Source organism: Pelodiscus sinensis, chromosome 9 (genome assembly GCF_052426305.1).
Source record: "Pelodiscus sinensis isolate ZL-2025 chromosome 9, ASM5242630v1, whole genome shotgun sequence".
NCBI classification, from domain to species: domain Eukaryota; kingdom Metazoa; phylum Chordata; order Testudines; family Trionychidae; genus Pelodiscus; species Pelodiscus sinensis.
The window spans coordinates 64,535,263-64,555,142 of NC_143060.1; the positions used below are offsets into that span (position 1 = coordinate 64,535,263).

General features: G+C 46.5%; 1 protein-coding gene across 1 annotated transcript; it reads right to left on the bottom strand.

The window, feature by feature from the left end:
• Positions 1–1,553: 1,553 nt before the first annotated feature.
• On the bottom strand, positions 1,554–19,875 carry ZBTB37 (zinc finger and BTB domain containing 37). Its single transcript, XM_075936949.2, has 4 exons — positions 19,708–19,875; positions 12,863–13,815; positions 11,515–11,614; positions 1,554–10,635 (listed from the first exon to the last, which is right to left on the bottom strand). The coding sequence occupies exons 1-4, from the start codon at positions 19,858–19,860 to the stop codon at positions 10,147–10,149; spliced, it is 1,695 nt and encodes a 564-aa protein (XP_075793064.2). The 5' UTR covers positions 19,861–19,875; the 3' UTR covers positions 1,554–10,146.
• Between the last annotated feature and the right edge of the window lie 5 nt (positions 19,876–19,880).

Sequence of the window (19,880 nt, forward strand, 5' to 3'; positions counted from 1 at the left end):
GAGCAGCCAGGGAAAGACAGCTGTTCACCCAGACCAAACACCATTCCGTACTCGCTTCTCCCTGCCGTCACCTCCACTTCCCTTGATGCGGTGCACGGCACAGCAAAATGAGGGGTCTCTCTAGGGAGTGACAATAACGATCAGGAGGGCAGCCTGACTTCCCAGTCCTACCAAGCAAAAACATGACTAAATTACAGTGATAAAGGACCTGCTCTTGCCAAAAGAGTACAGGTTTCAGAAAGTTTTCCACAATGATCTGAATACAACAAAACATTCGTGCTAACAGAAAGGCCAGGCTGGCACAATGCAGTTTCTTGGATCAATGTCTTGCACACAATTAACCTTCCGATTCACCAGTTAGAGACTTAGGCCTCGTCTACGCAATACCACAATGTGCACTAGAAGGGTGTGAATTCTAAAGCACACCAAACGTGTACGCTAATTGGCTGCACAGGTCCGGCTGCCATGCACTCAAATTACCTACCCTAATCCGCCTTAATACTATACTGCTTGTAATTATAAATAACTATTCCCTTCCATGGTGGAGCATTTTAGAATTCACTCTCCTCTACTATGCATGGCCACCCCATATAAACCTGGCTTTAACTTTAGAGGGGAACAGATACAAATACTTCTGCATTACAGATGAAATAGTCAGGGGAATAGTCACATTATAATGAAGACAATGTTTACTTCTCTTCCCTACCTGACTCAGCTGCGATGGCCTATGGTCTCTTACAGGCTGAGTATGCCACTGATATTTTAGACTCAAGGTAAGTGAATAACCACATCTCTGCTTACTACTATCTTCTCTGGCCAATCACAGAGGCAGTAACTCACGTTCTACTGTGGAGTCACAATAAATCGACAGAAGCAATTTGCTTTGCTAATGTCATTGCCTGTCAGCTCTCTTGCTATCATACTCAAGCAGGGATTTATCAATAGCCAGTAGTCCGAAAGGGCGCTGCTGTCAGATGCAAAAGAAAAGCAACTCATTCCAATACACAGAAGAACTAGCAAATAGGAGAAGTTGTAATATCAAGAGTCATATTCCTCATGCCACCCCTCTGATCTCTGGTCAGCCACCACAGTAAGATACATGCCTCTTCTGAAGTGGCGGCAAAACTCTCCTTAGGGACCAGCAGCTGCTAGGGATGTGAACTGTATTGGGGTAGCCTGTCCCGTCTAAGTAGACACTAACTGTACAATGCACCCTTTGAAAAACTCTGAGACGCTTGGGAAGGTGGAGCAGTGATGGGTGAGCTGTGGCCCACTGGAGCACTAGGTGTGGCCCACAAGACAGTTTGTTTACCATTTCCCATGCATGGGCTTGCCAGATTGTGCTGGTTTTCGTCCACGTAGGTTTTTTCCTGCCAGTATTACAGAAGTGACACACACTTAAAACAAGCAAAATGCAGGACAATGTAGCACTTCAAAGACTAACAAGATGGTTTATTAGATGATGAGCTTTCGTGGGCCAGACCCACTTCCTCAGATCAAATAGAGGAATATTTGATCTGAGGAAGTGGGTCTGGCCCACAAAAGCTCATCATCTAATAAACCATCTTGTTAGTCTTTAAAGTGCTACATTGTCCTGCATTTTGCTTCAGCTACCCCAGACTAACACGGCTACATTTCTATCACTTAAAACAAGGGCACATGAGGTGAGGTGGGCGCTGATGGCACACAACATTGTGAGAGCTAAGGATGTTAACGGGTAACCGGTTAAGCGTTATCCGATAAGCATCACCCTGAATGGGCGAGGCTTGCTGGATAATGGTTAACCAGCTAACCAGTACCCAGGAACAGCCCCCAGCCCGTGGCCCAGACTCAGGCAGAGAACTGCTCCAGTTCCACCAGCAGCCCCCACGCAGGGTCCGGCAGGAACGTTTGCGCCAAGCCCTGCAGGGGGCTGGGAGAGCCGGGCTGGAGCACCCCTTCCTATGGTGGGGCTACTCTAGCCCAACCCCGGCAGGCCAGGGGGCTGCTCCAGCCCTGCTTGAGCAAACCCCTCCAAGCCCCTTTAATCAGTTAAATGTAGCGTCAGCACTATGTTTAACCGGTCAACCAATTACACGGGATTTTACATCCCCAGTAAGAGCCATGTGCTCCCTCGGCATCCAATCAAAGTGCTGCTACGGTTCAATTGGCACATCTCACAAATTCTAGGGACGCAAGCGCTTTCTGCAAATCTGCCTTATCCCAGGAGACTGTCTTGGTTACAACAATTTTGTGGCCCCCTGAGATGAAGGAGGCCACTCTCTAGCCTAGATTGCCCTGCCCTGTACTAGAGAAGTCGGTAACGAGAGCCAAAAGGAGAAAGCTTGTGTCTCCAAAAACAGAAATATTTCACTAGTTTGGAAGAGAAAATATAATTTAGAAATCTCTTGTTCTAACCCTCAATCCATTCTCCTCACCCAGTCGCAAAGATTTCAAGGTTAAAATTCTTAAGAGATTCACCAATGCTGGTTCCCAAGTCAAAGTGATGGATGTAAATAAGAGTTCTAAGAACTGCTCAGAGACATCCCCTCCAACTGCCCTTCCGCTATCAAGAGGTGTCATATAGCAATCTATAATTTGTGACCAGACTAAAGTTGATTTTAAAGTACAGGCAGTCCCCGGGTTACATGGATCCGAGGCAACCCCGCACTAGCTTCCCCCCAGCAGACCAGGGAGACGCGAAGCTAGCGCCCCCCCCCCTCCCCCAGCAGGCCAGGGAGACACGGAGCAGCTTTTCTCAGCAGACACCTCAGCTTGAGAATAAAGGACTGAGGGAAGTGAGGTGTGGGAGAATAAAACTGAGCTCTGGAGAAATGTTTGGCTAGAGTTTCCCCTACAATATGTACCAGTTCCGACTTACATACAAATTCAATTTAAGAACAAACCTACAGTCCCTATCTTGTACGTAACCCGGGGACTGCCTGTAGAATGTTGTGGGGTGGTTTAATATTGCAAAGTTTATACATTCCTACTGATAGCTGGAATAAGCAAAATTCTGTTTTCTTTACTGATGGCTTAATTTCTCCCCACCACAGTATCATAACATATATGATCTATTGCAACCATTCCTGGGGCATACCAGATACCAAAGCTCTGGATAGTGAAACTTACACAGATGAGTTGCAGACTGGCTGACTTTTATAAACAAAAGCAAATGAAAAGAGACAGTAGTAATTTCTTCACAGTTTGGAGGAGGAGAACACAACAAGAAACCTCGCAATCCCTGGGGAAGAGGAAGCGAAACAGAGCAATGAAGAGTCTGGCTAGAGATATTCTGAGTTCACCTTAGAAGTTAAGGCGAAAGAGTCACACCAGAAGCAAAGCTCTGACCTGACGTGGAGAAATGGCACAAACCACATCAGACTCTTTGCTCTCAACTGGCCAAATTCTGGTCCTGTCTATGTCGAGATTTCAGTGACTTCAATAGGCCTAGATTCAGCCCCATGACACTAACACAATGGATCCCAGCCACTCGCCCTCAGTAATATTCAGGGATAAGAAGATTCTTGAGAAGCCAACTCAACCCTCGGTGTGGAAGACCTGCATTTCCAGTCAGACTCTCACTCAACCATGCAAATGTCACAGCCTTGTTCTTTAGATCAGAGGTTCCCAAATGTTCTTGTGGAGCCCATCTTCATAGATTCATGTCTCAGGCTCGCCCCTCCGTAACTGTGGAGAGAGGTTTGATCAGGGAAAGGGTTCAGTACTCACAGGGAATCTGGGTGGTCTGAATCCCCTCACCTCGACCCTGGCCTTTCAGCATGGCCCCATCATGTTCTTGTGAGGCCCCTCCCTTGGGAATGCCCCACAGTTTGGGAACTTCTGCACTAGACCCTTCTGTGCTTTAGTAGCTAGCAACCCAAATACTTCAGCTCCACCTTCCCAAACTCCAGGCTCTCTATTTCCCATTACGTTTACCAGAAAGCTACATTTTCAAAGATGGCCCTTTTAGGGTGCACTTCACTGCTCATTCACATGCAACAATGCGCCAAGGTAACTAGACAAGGGAGGACTCTTCTGGCCAAAATGCCTGTTTAAAAGCCAAGGTATTCTACTCCCCAAACAGCCCTAAAACACCCGGCACGGATTGCTTTCAAACCACAGCCTGTAGTGTTTGCATAGTACTAGCTTCCATTTGGTTACAAATATATATTTTTATATAAAAATTTCCCTTGAATGACAATGGCTTACATAAGGAACATTTTCTGCTAGCTCCACAGCCTTCCCTCGAGGATCTTAAAGTGCTTTACAACTATCAGTGAACTGTGCCTCACAACATATATTGCACTCCACTGAAAACCATTATCTCCATTTCAATCAAGGGAAACTTGTCCAGCGACACACAGTAGAGTTGTTCAAAGAGCACAGATTTTCTGATTTCAGATCCCAAGCATCAGACACTAGATCGTCATCTCATGAAAGAGAGAATTAAGGGTAATATTCTTCTCTGACAAACTTGAATTACACCAAAACCCCAAACTAAAACCAGAAAACAATTTGATGTTCCAAGAAGCAGCATTTCTCTGCTACCCTCAAAATATTTCCAAAAGAGCAAGCAAAGCAGTTAGCAGCCCTGAAAATGGAAATCATCTGCCTGCTCTAATTGCACTCTAAATTAGTCAGGCACCACTGTGTGCAAACCAGCAGATTTTTATAAAATTTAACTACTTAGGTTTTCTGGGTGCTAATTTTTGCTGCTAATTAAAATGCGTGACTCAACATATCCATTTTACGGGCTAATTTCTGCTAAGTAAACTGCATCTTCCAGATCATTTTTCATTTGTTCATCAGCTTATGCAGTAGCATGTAACAGTTAAGGCCCCAAATCCTTCAAACAGATCTATATTTAAGTCAAAGGGATTCCACACAAGTGCAAGGATGTGTTCTTCTGGTTTACTTGCACTTGTCCTATTGATTTGTTTCCACTCTGGTCTGGAAGGACCATATGTGAGGCTGCATGTGTCCTGGTTCTGGGCTCATTCAATCCACAGTCTCTCTGTTAAGACTTTCCGCAACGCTGCCAATTAGTTCCAAACATATTTCCTGCACTGATCAGCTGCCAGAGGAAAACAAAGTTTAGTCACTACACAGCCCAGCGAGATTTAAACCAGTGATCTACAAGTGAAATTATCCTTATTTCATTTCTATTTCGTTATCCAGGCCTTTGACAGCTGAATTCTATAGAAGGTTGCTAGAAAATTTTACAAACAACCTGACTTGCCTGAGGACTAACCGCACTGACCAGAGTGTGAAAGATGATCAGTGGGTGCCCATGAAGAAACTCCACCAGCAATAACCCGATGAGAAGCCCAGAGACTGATACGAAAGTAAGTAGGGGTTTCCCCACCCCCCTCACCCTGTCGATTGCTTGGATTCTTATCAGGTTGCTATCTCCGGATCCTATTAGGAGACTCCAACTTGTACATCAGCCTGTCTAGAAATACAAATATGTGTATCGTCCACCCTTCTCCAGCTGGCTGTGGGAAAAGAGAAGCAGCTCTCTTTTCCCCTCCTGTAACTCCAGAGTCTCAAGGCTGCTGCAAGAATGTAGTTGAGAGTTTGCCATTCCTCTCCTTGCCAGGAGGCATTTCAGCTTTCCTGAAAAGCAGCAGCACAGTACTGACACAATTCTCCCCCCCCCCCCCCCCCCCCCCAGCTATTCATGGAAAACCCAGCAGCAGCAATGAAACTGTTCAGAGTAGCATTAATTTCACTCTGCTGCTACTTGGCAAAGCTATGGCCAGCTGTGAAGGGACCAGAGCTTACTGCAGACTCAGGGAGATGCCTGCATCGGTTCATATTTGGAAGGTTATCTTTGCTGTCGAGAATACGAATTTTTTCCCCTCACTTCAGAAAAACGATATTCTGCAGAAATCGATGATCCATGTTCCTCTTTTGCCTGGAGCATGTAAGCAAGTGGGCTTTTAAGCCCTGGTTCTAAAGTTTGCACAGAAATGTTAATTACAGAAGTATTAATACACAACAGAGCTCTTCTCTACACAGCTCCCTTTAAATCACAGTTGAAATCACAGTTTGGCAAAGGTGAAAAGCTGCAGTTACACAGCGAAATGCCAAGTCAGATCCCCAGCCAATCCAAGATATGTCAATACTAGAAAAATATTTATCTTTTCCCCCCAACATCAGTGGAGCTGCAATAGAAGTAAAATCCCCATGTGTGCCACCCTAAGGTTTTTATCACCATGCCATGAAAAGCTGCTAAAAGCAGCAGCACCCTTGCTAAAAAATGAGCATTCCTTTTTCTTCTGTAGGGAAGACACCGGTCATTTCTGTTACAAGCAGTCCCCGGGTTACATGGATCCGACTTACATCGGATCCCTACTTACAAACGGGGTGAGGCAACCCCGCACTTGCTGCTTCCCCCCAGCAGACCAGAGAGACGCGAAGCTAGCGCTCCTCCCCACCTCCCCCCCAGCAGACCAGGGAGACACGGAGCGGCTTTTCTCAGCAGACACCTCAGCTTGAGAATAAAGGACTGAGGGAAGTGAGGTGTGGGAGAATAAAACTGAGCTCTGGAGAAATGTTTGGCTCGAGTTTCCCCTACAATATGTACCAGTTCCGACTTACATACAAATTCAACTTAAGAACAAACCTACAGTCCCTATCTTGTACATAACCCGGGGACTGCCTGTATTTCCCATTCTGGCTTTGTTTGCACTAGAAAACTGCACCACTAGGGATGGATAATTTCAGAAACTGCCCTTTCCAACCTGGTTCTCAAACTGCTAGTGCAGATAGCTTTCAGCATTGTTACAGAAAGCACAAGAGACACCAGGAGCTCCACGCACACACAAATATCCGCACATACTCATTCAGTAAAGGTACAGGAAGTGTACTAATGATCTCCACACCCATACTTTACACTTGCCCTAGCTACAAGCTATAAACTTCACCTCAACAAGGCCTGGACAAGAATACTGGCTCTTTCACATGCAATCAGAAATGGTTGTTTGTACAACGGCAAGTACTGCACACACACAAAAATTCACAAGCTTTATTATTGTTTATTTCTGAGACTAGCCTCGGCTAATAAACAATTTCATGGCTCTTGCCAGGCCAATTAAGGAGTGAATCAATAAGCAAGGAAGTGCTGATATGATCCTCGATTACTGGGATCTTCTCTGTTCACAGTATCAATACAGTAAAAACCTGTTCAGGAAACTCACACCCATGCCATACGAACAAGGCATTCACTATTTCATCTCAGGCCTTCATTGCTTAATCCCGATGGATCTGTTGCTATTAGCTTCGGAGAAATTTTGCTTATATAGCAGTTACCTCATCTTCACCCTTCTCTTCACAGCAAGCTCAGTAGGGAAACTTTCCCACTATATATATAATATATATATTGTATGTATATAAATAATTTTATGTTTTACAGTTGGTAGTATTTTAAAAGTTCTATTTTAAACACAATTGTGCAGGTAACTACAAGTATTTTCTGATGCTCTCTAGTAGGTTTTTTTGGTAAGTTCAAAAGCTATGACTAAAGCAGCATATTCTGTGGATTCCCACTTCCCCTCCTGCTGTGATTTTGGAGAAATCCACACTACTAACCACCTCTCTCCTTTCTTTTGTGACCACTTTCAAACACTCGTAAGGTTTCCGGTCATACTTTGTTTGACCTTCACTAGCTCACAGTCTTAGGCTGCCACTTGACAGGCCCGTACATTATCAGCCTCTGCATTTTAAATGCAGTAGAACCTCAGTGCTATGAACATCTCGGGAAAGGAGGCTGTTTGTAACTCAATGTTCGCAGTGCTGAACAAAACATTATGGCTGCTCCTTCTGAAGTTTACAGCTGAACATTTACTTACTAGAACTTTGAAACTTTACTAAGCAGAAGGAAAGTGCTGCTTTTCCCTTTGTTATTTTAGTAGTTTACGTTTTACACAGTATGTATTTCCTTCTCCTTTTTTTTTCCTTTTTCCTTTGTCTTTGTGGCTGCCTGATTGCATACTTCTGGTTTTGGCTGACCAATTTATAACTGAGGTTCTACTATTATAGAATCATAGAGCTGGAAGAGACCTCAGGAGGTCATCAAGTCCAGCCCCCTGCCCAAGGCAGGACCAATCCCAACTGTAATTAACAGCTCTGTACTTTGCAACTATCCTACCTCAGAACATCCCCAAAGCTTTCCTGAGAGACAGCATCCTGATTGCATTCTATGGTGGCACCACCGGATTCAAACTGCTCATTCCAATTCCTCTCCCCTACACTGCACGCACAGAGCTACCACCGCCGGAGCTATCTGGGAAAGAGGCAGTGTGACCCTTTGAGTACACAGAAGGAGAATGGATAATAATACTTTGCCCTTCTAGAGTTCTTCCATTCAAGCCCATTGTGAGGTAGGGAAGTATTATTATCCCCATTTTACAGACAGGGAAACTGGCATGGGAAGGTTTGGTTTGGCCAAGATTTCACTGTCAGGTACATCAACAAAGCAACACACAAAATCCTGTGGCAACAAGTCTCAGAGTCTGGGTCAGCTGACGAAGCTCCGATATTACTGCCACAGGTCTTTTTTTTTTTTTTGCTATATCGCTGTACGCAAAGTCACTAGAAGGGCAAGGAATAACACTGAGGTCTCCTGTCTGCCAAATCTGTGCTCATGTTTACACTGTTTTTCAAACGCCCCCTTGCTCCTCTCACAAACCCAGCGTTCATCCTCTCTGCGTTCCCTCTGAAGGCAGGGTTCCTTCAGACACGCAGACTCTCCTAATTCTAATCTCCAACCAGAGTAAGACCAGAAGTTCATCCCTATTTGCACCTACACAAAAACCCAGCACCAAAGCCAAAGCAAACTCTCAAACTATTGCATATTTTTAAAGACTTTTAAAAAGGGGCATCAAAACTGTTGCTCTTTTGAATTTGCATCGATACTATATTTTTATTTATAAAAACCACAAGCGCATGAGCAAACACCTCTGAGACGTGCTGCAGGCATGTCTCTCTGGGCTTGCTACACTTATTAGAGCTATGAGGAATATAATATGTGCAAGGGACGGAGTTGCAATTACTGTAGGAACAGCAACTTTGAATTTCCTGAACCATTCTGAGGAGTTAATGTTGGGTTTTTTTGCATTTGATTTATATAAACTTATCAAAGTAGTACACGGAGACATAGTTAAAAACAACAGCCCATGACAATTTCACTGGGATTGGACTGTTTCGATAGACAGTATTGCTCTTATGTAAGACCAAGTGCAGGGGAAGCCAAAGATGACTTTGGTAGTCAGCCTCTCACTTGTCAATTCATTCAGACAAGAAACCCCTTCCTAACTCTTGGCAACATGTGAAACACTGCAGTGTGCAGAAACGGGTCAGGAAGCTGGAATGCTCTGTGCTATTAATACTACCACCAGTAAGCCTTCCCTGTCCCAAACCCCCTCCCTAAAAAGTGTAGTAGAGTCTAATGCAAACCTCACAGCTGTTAATTTCACTTTCAGTAGCCTAAACGCTTCAGATTTTGCTGACCTCTAGAATACTATTCAAAGGCTGCTGCCCGCTTTTAACAAGCGGGCAGGATGCCACACGCCTGGAAAGGGCAAGCAGAAAGCCCTCACGTTAACGGTTTAATTAAAATTTTGAACGACACACACCAAAGTAAGACAGGGATAAATACACTAAGGCAGGGGAAGATCCAGGAGACTGATATTTCTTTAACAGGACAACTACCTGGGAAAAGAGAAGGGTAACGTGTTCCTTGCCCCTGCTATCCCATGTGACGGACCAGCAGCTGTTTCGAAGACAGACACCTGTGCACTGCACGCACTGAATCGGGGCCATTACAGCCAACACCATCACAGAGACCGAGGTGCTGAGCCAAAATGTTGTCAAGAAATAAAACGGCTGCTTCTCCTGGCTCGCTGCTGAATATATTAAAAACATTTTAAAAAATCCCGTCGATCCCTGAATCCGAAGTCGAATGACCCAGTTGTTTTGTGTTTGTTTTCCCAAGGAGATGAGGAAACGGGGAAAAGCTTTTAGCACTTTGTTTGTGTTATTCTTCTGTTTTGGCAACATCCTGTCCGGTGGTGGCCTTGTGCTGATGACAGTACCAGCCTGCCGTCTCGGTGCTGACTGCCTACAGCCAAACGGGAATAGGGTCCTCCCCCACAGCCCGTTTCAATCTGGCCCAGTGGTGGACACAGATCCCTGTGCCGTCTCCCCGGCCGCAACAACTTCCTCCTGCGGGGGAGACTCTTCCTCAGCCTGCCCTCTGGAGGTGACGGTGGTCTCGGGGGAAATGCTGTGCGGCCCCTCCAGAGGCACACAGCCAGGGTGGTTTTTGCGAAAGTGCTGGTTGAGGATGGCCTGGAAAGGGAAGCTCTTGCCGCAGACATGGCAGTGAAAGGGCTTGTTGCCTGTGTGCTTGCGGATGTGATACTCCAGCTGATCCTTGCGGGTGTACTTTTTACCGCACATGCGGCAGACAAAGGGCGTGATGCCCATGTGGAGACGCATGTGCCGGTCCAGACTGCCTTTCTGGTTGAAGGATTTGGCGCAGTAGATGCAGGTGAGCCGTGGGTTGTACCGGAACCACCGCTCAGACACTTCCTGTTCACGGAGATACTCAACATAACCACTCACTCCGATCATGGCTGACTCCTCCACCTGGGCCAGAAAGACAGAAAAAGGAAGACAGTCAGCGAGAAGGACAATAAGAAACACTTAAATCCTCTCTTGGCACCAATATATTAAGTGCCAAATGCTGAAATCTCTTCCTCTGGCTCCAGTAGCAGACACAAAGTTTTTGAAGCTGTGGTCCTGGCTCTGTAGATGTGTCCCATTAGTCCCCCATTATAACAACAACCACACAAAAGCCTCATAGTTTCCAGGTTTATGGACTGCTGACAAGCAAAGCGTGTACTAAGCATTTAATACACAAAGTACTTACATTCAAAGAGTAAGAGCCTTTAATATGGCTGCTTTTTGACAGCTTTGCAAAATCTTTTTCCATGTATCCCTCTATCCCTCAAAGACATATTTTAAATGACTTAAAAGGTGCACTTTTGCCACCCTCTCCAGAGCATCAATGAAGACAGAATCCACAACCATCTGCACAAACTCCTAATGCCTGAACTATTCAAGTTAGCTGTGAGCCAGCAGCCAGCTTTTATCTTCTATGACTCTAGCAATCCGAGGGCATTTTTAGGGAAAAAAATTCCTTCCAGAGCTACCATCAACACAGCTGCACCCATGGCAGCACCACCAGGAGTTTGTGTAAACATGGTTAGCAGGAGTCTTCTTGTTCTTTTAACCAAAGTGCGAATTACCTCTTACACCACTTATAAAACCCAAGCACTTAAAAAGCAAGCGAATAAGAAGCAAAGGAAAAGCCTAAGTCTTTGGTTGCCACAGATCCATACAGTATTTCTATCATATAACATGACATGCCTTTTTGGTCACAATACAGTAACTGTAGCTTTCCAACACTATCAGTCCCTGGTTATCCAAACAGGCAAACCCAACCCCTGGTGCTAGGTTGTGTACCTGGGAATTGGGCTGCTTCGGCTCATCCATCCGCCCGGGAGACTCGCTTTTCGATCGGAACCGCTCAGTTACAGTGACCATACTGCCAGAAGGGCTAAATCTGTGGCGGGGGGGAAGAGCAGAAATAGTTTTTAATGGCTACCGGTGCAGTACAGTCAGTACACATACAAAGGGGCAAGAAGAATAGCCGCAGAGAATCTCTTCTTGCTCTTCCCCATCAGAAGACAGAACGTAGAGCAGTGCAAATGAAAAAGAAACACCAGGACAGACTGTGCTTTCAGTTTTAATATCTGAAATATGAAGCTGTGTCAATCACCTTGATTCAGGAACAGGCAGGTTTTGGGTTGTTATTAAAATAAAAAAAAGGCAGTGGGATAGCCCAACGCCTTAGGAAGCACTACAAGAGAAGAAAGCTCTGCTCAAAAGGCACCTCCAGTCTTCCAAGCTCCCTGGGCAAATGCAGCTGAGGGATGTCCCATGGGCGATGCAGATGGCTCCAGGGAAGAAGTGGTGAACGTTGTGTGTGGTGAAAAACGATGAATACCCAAGTGTCTAAGGCCTGCTGATCTAAGGAGACGAATGAATAGAATCACAGAAATTAAAAACGAGACCTATCCAGAGCCGGTTTGTTCCCCCTGTGGGCAAGCCCAGGACTGATACCTCTCAGTATAGTTTACAGAGCTTTTATTGTTTTAAATGACGGAGCATCCACTACTTCCAGGAAGCTGCTCTCTCAGAGGCCTGGAAAGTCGGGAGGATGGGAGAGAAGAGAGGGAAGGGTGAGAAAGACGCACACAACAAACACAGCCGGAACCTTTTGCTTTGATCAGAACAAGTCAGGCAGGCAGAGGGATAGGGAGTTGACACAACACAAATATAATCACCTCTTATAAATCAAGGCTTTGTGTTCTTACCAGAGAAACGGTCACATCAGGAAAGAACAGCTGTTCATCCAATCCTGTGTTCTCTGTCCCAAAGTGGCCAGTGGCGGCTGCTTCAGAGGAAGATTTAACACCCTCCCCAACACACTGAATTCTATAATCCTGTACCACCAGGAGGAAGTTTCCTCCTGAGTCACAGCTGGCGACCAGCTCCTTTCTGAAAGAGGTTGATTTTATCCTACCTAGCCTGTAACTGCAGATGCTGTTCTTATTCACCACCCAGCAGACACCTGAGGACTAGTAACAGAAATGCTTTTGAAGAAAATCTCTCAGCGCACATGCCTAAGGAGAGCGTGTGAAATGAACGGTAGCAAACGATCAGGAAAGACACATGGTCAAGCCAGGTACAAATATCATGGACTCTGCTCTTCCAACCACACTCAGTAAATGGGTTAAAGGAACCTCACCTGTCAATCTCACTGCTGGTTGGCCTAACCACTTTGGCTCCTGATGACCCTAATGTGTAAGTCTCCGGGCCCATTGATCCGTGGCCTGTTGTGTCAATTACCATGGCTGTGACCTCCTCAGCGCTGCTTCCATCTTCTCCTGATGGCTGATTCTCCGTCCCCAGCCACTCCTCCAGGTTCTCAGTTTTAATGCGCACTCCTCCGAGCACCCTAACATCCTCATCGTTCCGTCCCCCTCGGTCTGCCACGCCCGTCTCAACGTACCACTGTCCCGCTCTGTTAATCCGCAAGATGGGCTCCCGGCTCTCCACGTCGGAACTCTGCTCAATTATCTGAGGACTGGTGGACTCCTCAGGGGGGCTCAGCTCCCGAATGTCCAGCACAGTGCTGACCTGGCCTAGACGACTCCCTTTTGGAGTGTTGTGCCGTGGGCTCAAAGAGCGGCTTAGATTTGGGGTAACCCGATGAGACTCTGGGGGTCTCTCTTGATGCTTTGTCCGAGTTTGGCTCAGTTCAGCTTCAACCTCTGCCACATTAATTTTGAAGTGAATTCCCTCCAGGATCTGTGTGCATTTGTCTATAATGTGCTGCATCTGCAGGAAGCTGGCTGCAGTTAGGTAACTGATGATGTCAGCCAACTGCAGGCATATCCGCCCGGTGTAACAAAAGGAAAGGAGCTGCTCAAAAACAGTGGGGTTCTTGATGACGGAAATGGAGACCGTGCTCATCTCGTTCAGTGACATGTGGTCGCGGAAGTAGGGCGAGCTCGCAGCCAGCACCACTTTGTGAGCGCGGAACGCCTGTCCTTGCACGTTGACCACTATGTCACACAGGCGGCCCTGCATGCGCAGCTGGTTGAGGTGGCTCAGGACAGAGTTGCTGAAGTCCGGGATCTCCAGCTGAATGTTCCCACTTTTCTCCATGGCTGCCCCAGATGTAGGTGCACAACCCCGCTAGAAAGGAAAACAGGATTTAATGGGACCAGTGATAATCTGCACATGCAGCACCTTCCACCCGTGGACTTGATTACAGTGTATAAATAACTACATTGGGAACACGTTTCTATTAATGGGCTCTGCAGCCTACCTGAGAAATGCACAACACGATCCAACGGCTGGGAGCTGAAGACAGAGAAATCAGATGGGAAACGAGGTGTACTTGTTTAACAGGGAGGGTAATTAACCATTTACCAAGGCTTATGATGGATTCTCCATCACCGGCAATTTGTAAATTGAGATTGGATGCTCTTGCAAAAGCTTTGCTCTGGGAATTATGTTGGGTAAATTCCCCGGCTGGGGTTATGCAGGAGGTCAGATTAGATAATCAGTCTAGATCGGTGGTTCTTAAACTGCGGGTCTGGACCACAAAATGGGTTGTGAGTCGTGACCCCTTTGTAATGAGTTTTCCCAGGCTGGCATTAGACTCGCTGGGTCCTAAAGCCTGCTTCCCACAAACAAGGCTGAACTTTTCAGAGGGGCTTAACTCATTTCTATGACCCTTGAGTATCTTGTTGGCAATGAAAATGAGCCTTGGCTCTATCTGGTAAAAACTCCAAGTGAGCCAAACGTAAATACAAATAAGAATGATTAAAAAGACTATAGATGGAGACCATGAAACTAAATAGGATTCAATAAAGACCACTTGTGGCATAAACAGACTCCAACTTGGATGGCATCTGACATACTGATTAGACAGACTGAAGCAGGCATCAAAACAATAGTGAGGAATCCAGGAATATCCTGTTTTAGATTGCGTCTACTCTGAGAAATCACAAATCAATGAGACTAGTCATACACATAAAGTTAAGTATGTATGTCTTTCCAAGATCAGGGAATCAGGGTTCAAAGGAAGCAGGTTTGTCCATGCACAGCAAAGTGTGATACCAAGCTTGAAGCTACATAACTGTCTGTCATACCACAAAGCTGTGTGAAAAATTGCAAAACAGTACAGAAATTTTGTGTATCTACAGGGCGGATAAGATTAAAACCTGTAAGTTGCCCAAAGCAACTGTGTAACTTCACGGTGACACATCTAAAGGTTCTTCCTTTTTCTCCTGTCTTTTAAAACACAAACAAGAAAACAGAGTGCAAAGGGCTAAAGTAATACAATCCTCAGATTAGAATTTTTAAATAGACCAACATTCTACACATCTGGGTCTGGAAACCTTAGGGCACCAGGCAGCCCTAGGTTGGGAGGCAAGGGTTAATGGATAGGAACCCAGCCTGAGATATAGAAGTGTTGGCAGTAGTATTCTACAGGCATGGTAAGGGAAGTCAGCTGTTCTTGGGAGAACATCTTAAGAACAATCTGTCAGTTTATTTCCCTTAACCCTGATGGCAGAGGAAAATCAGAACATGTGTTTGTTTCCCCTTGAGGCACTGGGATTTGAAGATTTTTGTTTACATTGACTCTGAAGAAATGATACTTTAGGACTTGGGTAAGCTTCTGAGAGAGCTTTTGGTTGTATCTTGTCCACAGACAAATTTCCTCCTTTCCCTTTGAAAAATCACCTTTAACACGCTTCCCCCCGCCCCCTCCCCAATCAACAAAAGATAAACATACACTGTAAGGCTATGTCTACACTCGCGGCTTCCTGCGCAAGTACGGCCGTTCTTGCGCAAGAATCCGCAGAGCCTCTACACTGCTCGCCCACTCTTGCGCAAGGAAATGTGCAGTACGGCGTGGTAAGAGAGGGCTTCTTGCGCAAGAGCTACGCTCCTTTTTAACAGGTGTAAGCCCTCTTGGGCAGGAGCTCTTGCGCAAGAGGGCAGTGTGGACGCTCAGCAGGGATTTCTTGCGCAAGAAAGCCCTATGGCTCAAATGGCCGTCGGAGCTTTCTTGCGCAAGAGAGCGTCCACACTACCATGGGAGCTCTTGCGAAAAAGCATAGCGTGCACATGGCAGTGTGGACATTTTCTTGCACAAGACTTCTTGCACAAGAACCCTTGTGCAAGATGTTCTTGCGCAAGAAGTCGCGAGTGTAAACATAGCCTAGGAGTCAATACTCCTGAGAGACAATTTTTGCATTTTCGGGTATTAGTTTCTAGCTGTAGTGTTGCAGCAAAACCAAAAACAATCCCTCCGCCTCTCCCCCCCCCCCATCCCAACTTTGAATTATGTAATTGTAGGACTGAAAGGGATTGTGAAAGGCCTTCTAGATCAATCCTGCATTGAGTGCAGGGGACTAAGTTCTAGATCACCCTTGGCAGGTGTTTGTCTCCCAAGTCTTTCAAAACCTTTCAAAGTCTTGCTAGGCAATTTATTACAGAATTCAGCCACTGTAACAGTTGGAAAATGTTTCCGATGTCCAACCTAAACCTCCTTTGCTGCAGTTTAAGCCCATTGCTTCTTGTCCTAACTAACCTCAGAGATTAAGGAGAATAATTTTTCTCTCTCCACCTTCTAACAAACTTTTATGTACTTGAAAACTGTTCTGTCCTACCTCAGTCATCTTGTCTCCAGACTAAACACCCCCCCCTTTTTTATTAAATCTTCCCTCATGTTTTCTAGATCTTTAACAACTTCTCTGGACTTTCTGCAGTTTGTCCACGCCTTTCCTGAAATGTGGTGCCCAGAATTGGACACAATGGCCTAATCAAGACTGAGCAGAGCGGAAGAATTACTTCTCGTGTCTTGTTAACAAAGCTCTGCTAACACAGCCCAGAATGTATGTATGTTTGTTTTTTGCAACAGTGTCACATTGACCCATATTTAGCTTGTGATCTGCTATAACCCCCCAGATCCTTTTCTGCAGTACTCCTTCCTAGGCAGTAATTTTCCGTTTTCAACACGTGCAACTGATTGCTCCTGCTGAAGTGATGTCTTCTGTATTTGAACTTACTGAATTTCATGCTCTTTACTTCAGACCATTTCTCCAGTTTGTCCAGATAACTTTGAATTTTAATCCTATTCTCCAAAGCCCTGGCAACCCCTCCCAACTTGGTACTGTCTGCACAATTCAAAAATGTATTCTCTATGCCAATATCTAAATCATTGATGAGGATATTGAATAGAAGTAGGCCCAGAACAGAGGTACCCCACTTCATACGCCCTTCCAGTCTGACAGCAAACCCCACACGCATTCCTCCAGGTCTTTACCTGAAGAGCCTTTGGAAGCATCACTTGGCCAGTACTGCTTACAGGGAGCATATTACAAATGTGCCCCAGAGGCTGTAGAGACTTCTGATGTATTTTTAAATACTGCTTAAGGTATTGGCCTTAACACTAGTTTTCTGCTTATATTAGAAAATGCCTCACTCTGGAGATCTCAACTGCTATGGTATCTCAATCTTTGCCTAAAGTTTGCGTGGTATGTTTTCAGTGAAAGGTCCTTAACTTGACCTTCACCCTTAGACACAAAGAGCAGGCTCGGTGGACTCACAGGGAAAGCTGCAAACCCTCTGTTGGAGGGGTTGAGAGTTAAACAGGAGAAGTGTAGTGCTTGTGGACTGGCAGTATTAACTATTGCCACTGGTCAACTGAATAGCTTTTGAACTGGAAAATGTAATTGACAAATTCTTGGTCCAAATTATAAACTGAATGGGGACCTTGTCTCTGTAACTCACCAACTTTTTCCAGCAATAAAACTTGCCAGCTCTCGCGGTGGGTTTTTTGAGTTTATATTTGGTGTCTCAAACCCTCCTGCTCCTAGAGCTGGATGATAATTGCAGCTTTTGGAGCTTTTTTTAAAAAGCTTCTAGTGCTCATGGCTGAAGAGAAGCTTGAACTCGTCGATTTTAAAGGGCCAAAAGGGTAACAAAACCATATTTATTCAGTTTTAAATATTTGGGGAGAGGGTTTGCATCCTAACCAGGACTTCTGAATGCTCAGAGTTAGCAATAATAGGGCTCTTGTATTAGAAGGTTTTAATCTATACATCATCATACAGAGTCTGACGTTGTCTAGATACTAAAGCCCACTTCATTCCTGAGTCTCTTCATAAACTCCCTGCACAGGAGTAAGAGACAAACGGAATATTTCTGGTAGCTACTGCTTCTTGGCTAGAGTGTGGAATGTATTAAGACAGGGTTTTTTTTCCAATAGCCAAAGCACAAGGTGGTAAGGAGCATACAGGTCCAACATATCCAGCCGGTGTCACCTGAACAGCAAATCAGCATTCCACACTCTATGCAACTCCAAAATTAATGCTTGAGCCCAATTCTGGAAACAGCCTCTGCTGAAACTCCACTGATGCCAGCAGCCTGGGCATGTTTCAAGTTACTGTTCTCTGCTTTCCTGATGCTACCATTTTTTCTTCGTCCCCACCTCAAGCAAGCCACACACTTCTGCTCCAGGACCAGCTCTGTCCTGGAGGGAGATCTCTGCAAGAGATACTTCACATGGCAGGACTGCAAAAGCTGACCACTCTGTCAGGTCTTTAGGACCTTTCACTACAAACTTATTTCACCATTGCCTTCCTCTCCTTTATCTCCATTAGCCTGAATGTAGTCACCGAGGTAGTTAACTTGAAGTGTCACAACTTGCCAATTCCCTCATGTAATAGCTGCATCTATCTTCTTGATCCCCATCGCTTTTTATCCCCCTCCCCCCCATTGCACATATCTCCCCACAACTTTCCTCCCCTGCAGCTTCTTAACCACCTCTGGTGCTCACACACTATCTACCCTCCTTTACTCCGACCACTCCAGTTTAATCAGAATAAGAGAACTCAAGATAAAAGCTTTTACTCTTAAGGAACAGTTAAAATGCAGAACCATCCTGTGTGTGTGTATCACAAACCGAAGCAACCACAGGATCTTATTGTAATCACTGACTGGGCTTCTACCTCCCACTACTTGTTGTTGCCCTTGCACTTTAAAAGTTAAGTTCCTCAAGGAAGGGACTGCATCTTACGTTAGCAAGACAATTGCAACTTGTATAAATAACTGTGCTGTACAAGTAACACATGGGGGGAGGGAGGTTTCCCCAAGATGAAGCAGAATCCTGCCCCTCATATGGAAAGGACTAGGCTAGGGGGTGAGAGGACTCTCAACCCAGGGAAAGGGTGGGAGGCTCTCTCCCTCACACCTTGCACTGATGTTCCAGCATCATCACTACGGGCAATTGTAGTGTGGGGATGTAGTCAGCATCCTACTCAGAGCACATCTAGAGGGCACAGTGACTGAAAACACAGGTGGCAGTCCATGCCTTGCATGTACAAGCAGTCATACAAGCGCTAGCATTGCCTTGTTGCTGTGCACCCAAGGGAGAATCCCCCCAAAAGTCTAGAGAGTAACAACCTCCACTCTGTGGTCTTGTGTAAGGAGGATTCAAAGGCTGGTGGGTGGCTAAAGAATTTGCTGGATAGGGATGTCCTGCCTTTTGCTAAGAAAAGAGAAGTGCTGCTCCTGGAGGGACAGCCCAGTGGGACATGGCTGTAGTTCCAGGGACAGCCCTGGGGGGATGGCGCTTAGGGGAAAGGTCCCATGGGTACGACGGTGCTGTGGGGGGTGATGGGGGGGCAGCTCCCGGGGGGGGGGACGAGGGGCACTTTCTCTCGGTGGGCCGGAGCAGACACTCAAGGGAAGGGAAGGGAGGGAGGGAGTTAGGACGGGGCTGTGTGCGCTAGGAGCGTCCTCTGGGGACGGGGCGGGGGGAGCTGCCCCAGGGGGACGGGGACGTGGCGGGGAGCGGCCCCCGGGGGAAGCGGGGGAGCGGCCGCGGGGCGGGGCCGGCAGCCTGAGGCGCCGAGGGGAGCAGCGCGCGGGGGGGGGGGGGGTCCCTGGGGGCGCTGCCCCTCGCAGGGCCGGCGGGCGGGGCAGGACGCGGGGGGTGACAGCGCCGCGGGGCGGGGCGGGTCCAGGCCGCACCCGGGGCTGCGGGGCCGGGCGGGAGCAGGTACCTACCTCCCGGGGCTGGGAACGGGCCGGAACGCCGTGCCGGAAGCGAACCCCCCCCGAGCGCCCCGCACCCCGGAAGAAAATTCCTCCCCCCCCTCCTCCTGCCAGTTCGTATCCCCCCGCCCCCCGGTGCCCCGGTGAGGAGCGGCCGCACGTCATGTGACCACGCCCACAGGAAT

Coding starts and splice junctions, on each gene's coding strand:
- ZBTB37 (XM_075936949.2), bottom strand. CDS start 19,860: ATGACGTGCGGCCGCTCCTCACCGGGGCACCGGGGGGCGGGGGGATAC. Junction 13,816..19,707: donor CCCGTTCCCAGCCCCGGGAG/GTAGGTACCTGC, acceptor TTTCCTTTCTAG/CGGGGTTGTGCACCTACATC. Junction 10,636..11,514: donor CGAAGCAGCCCAATTCCCAG/GTACACAACCTA, acceptor TTTCTGGCCCAG/GTGGAGGAGTCAGCCATGAT.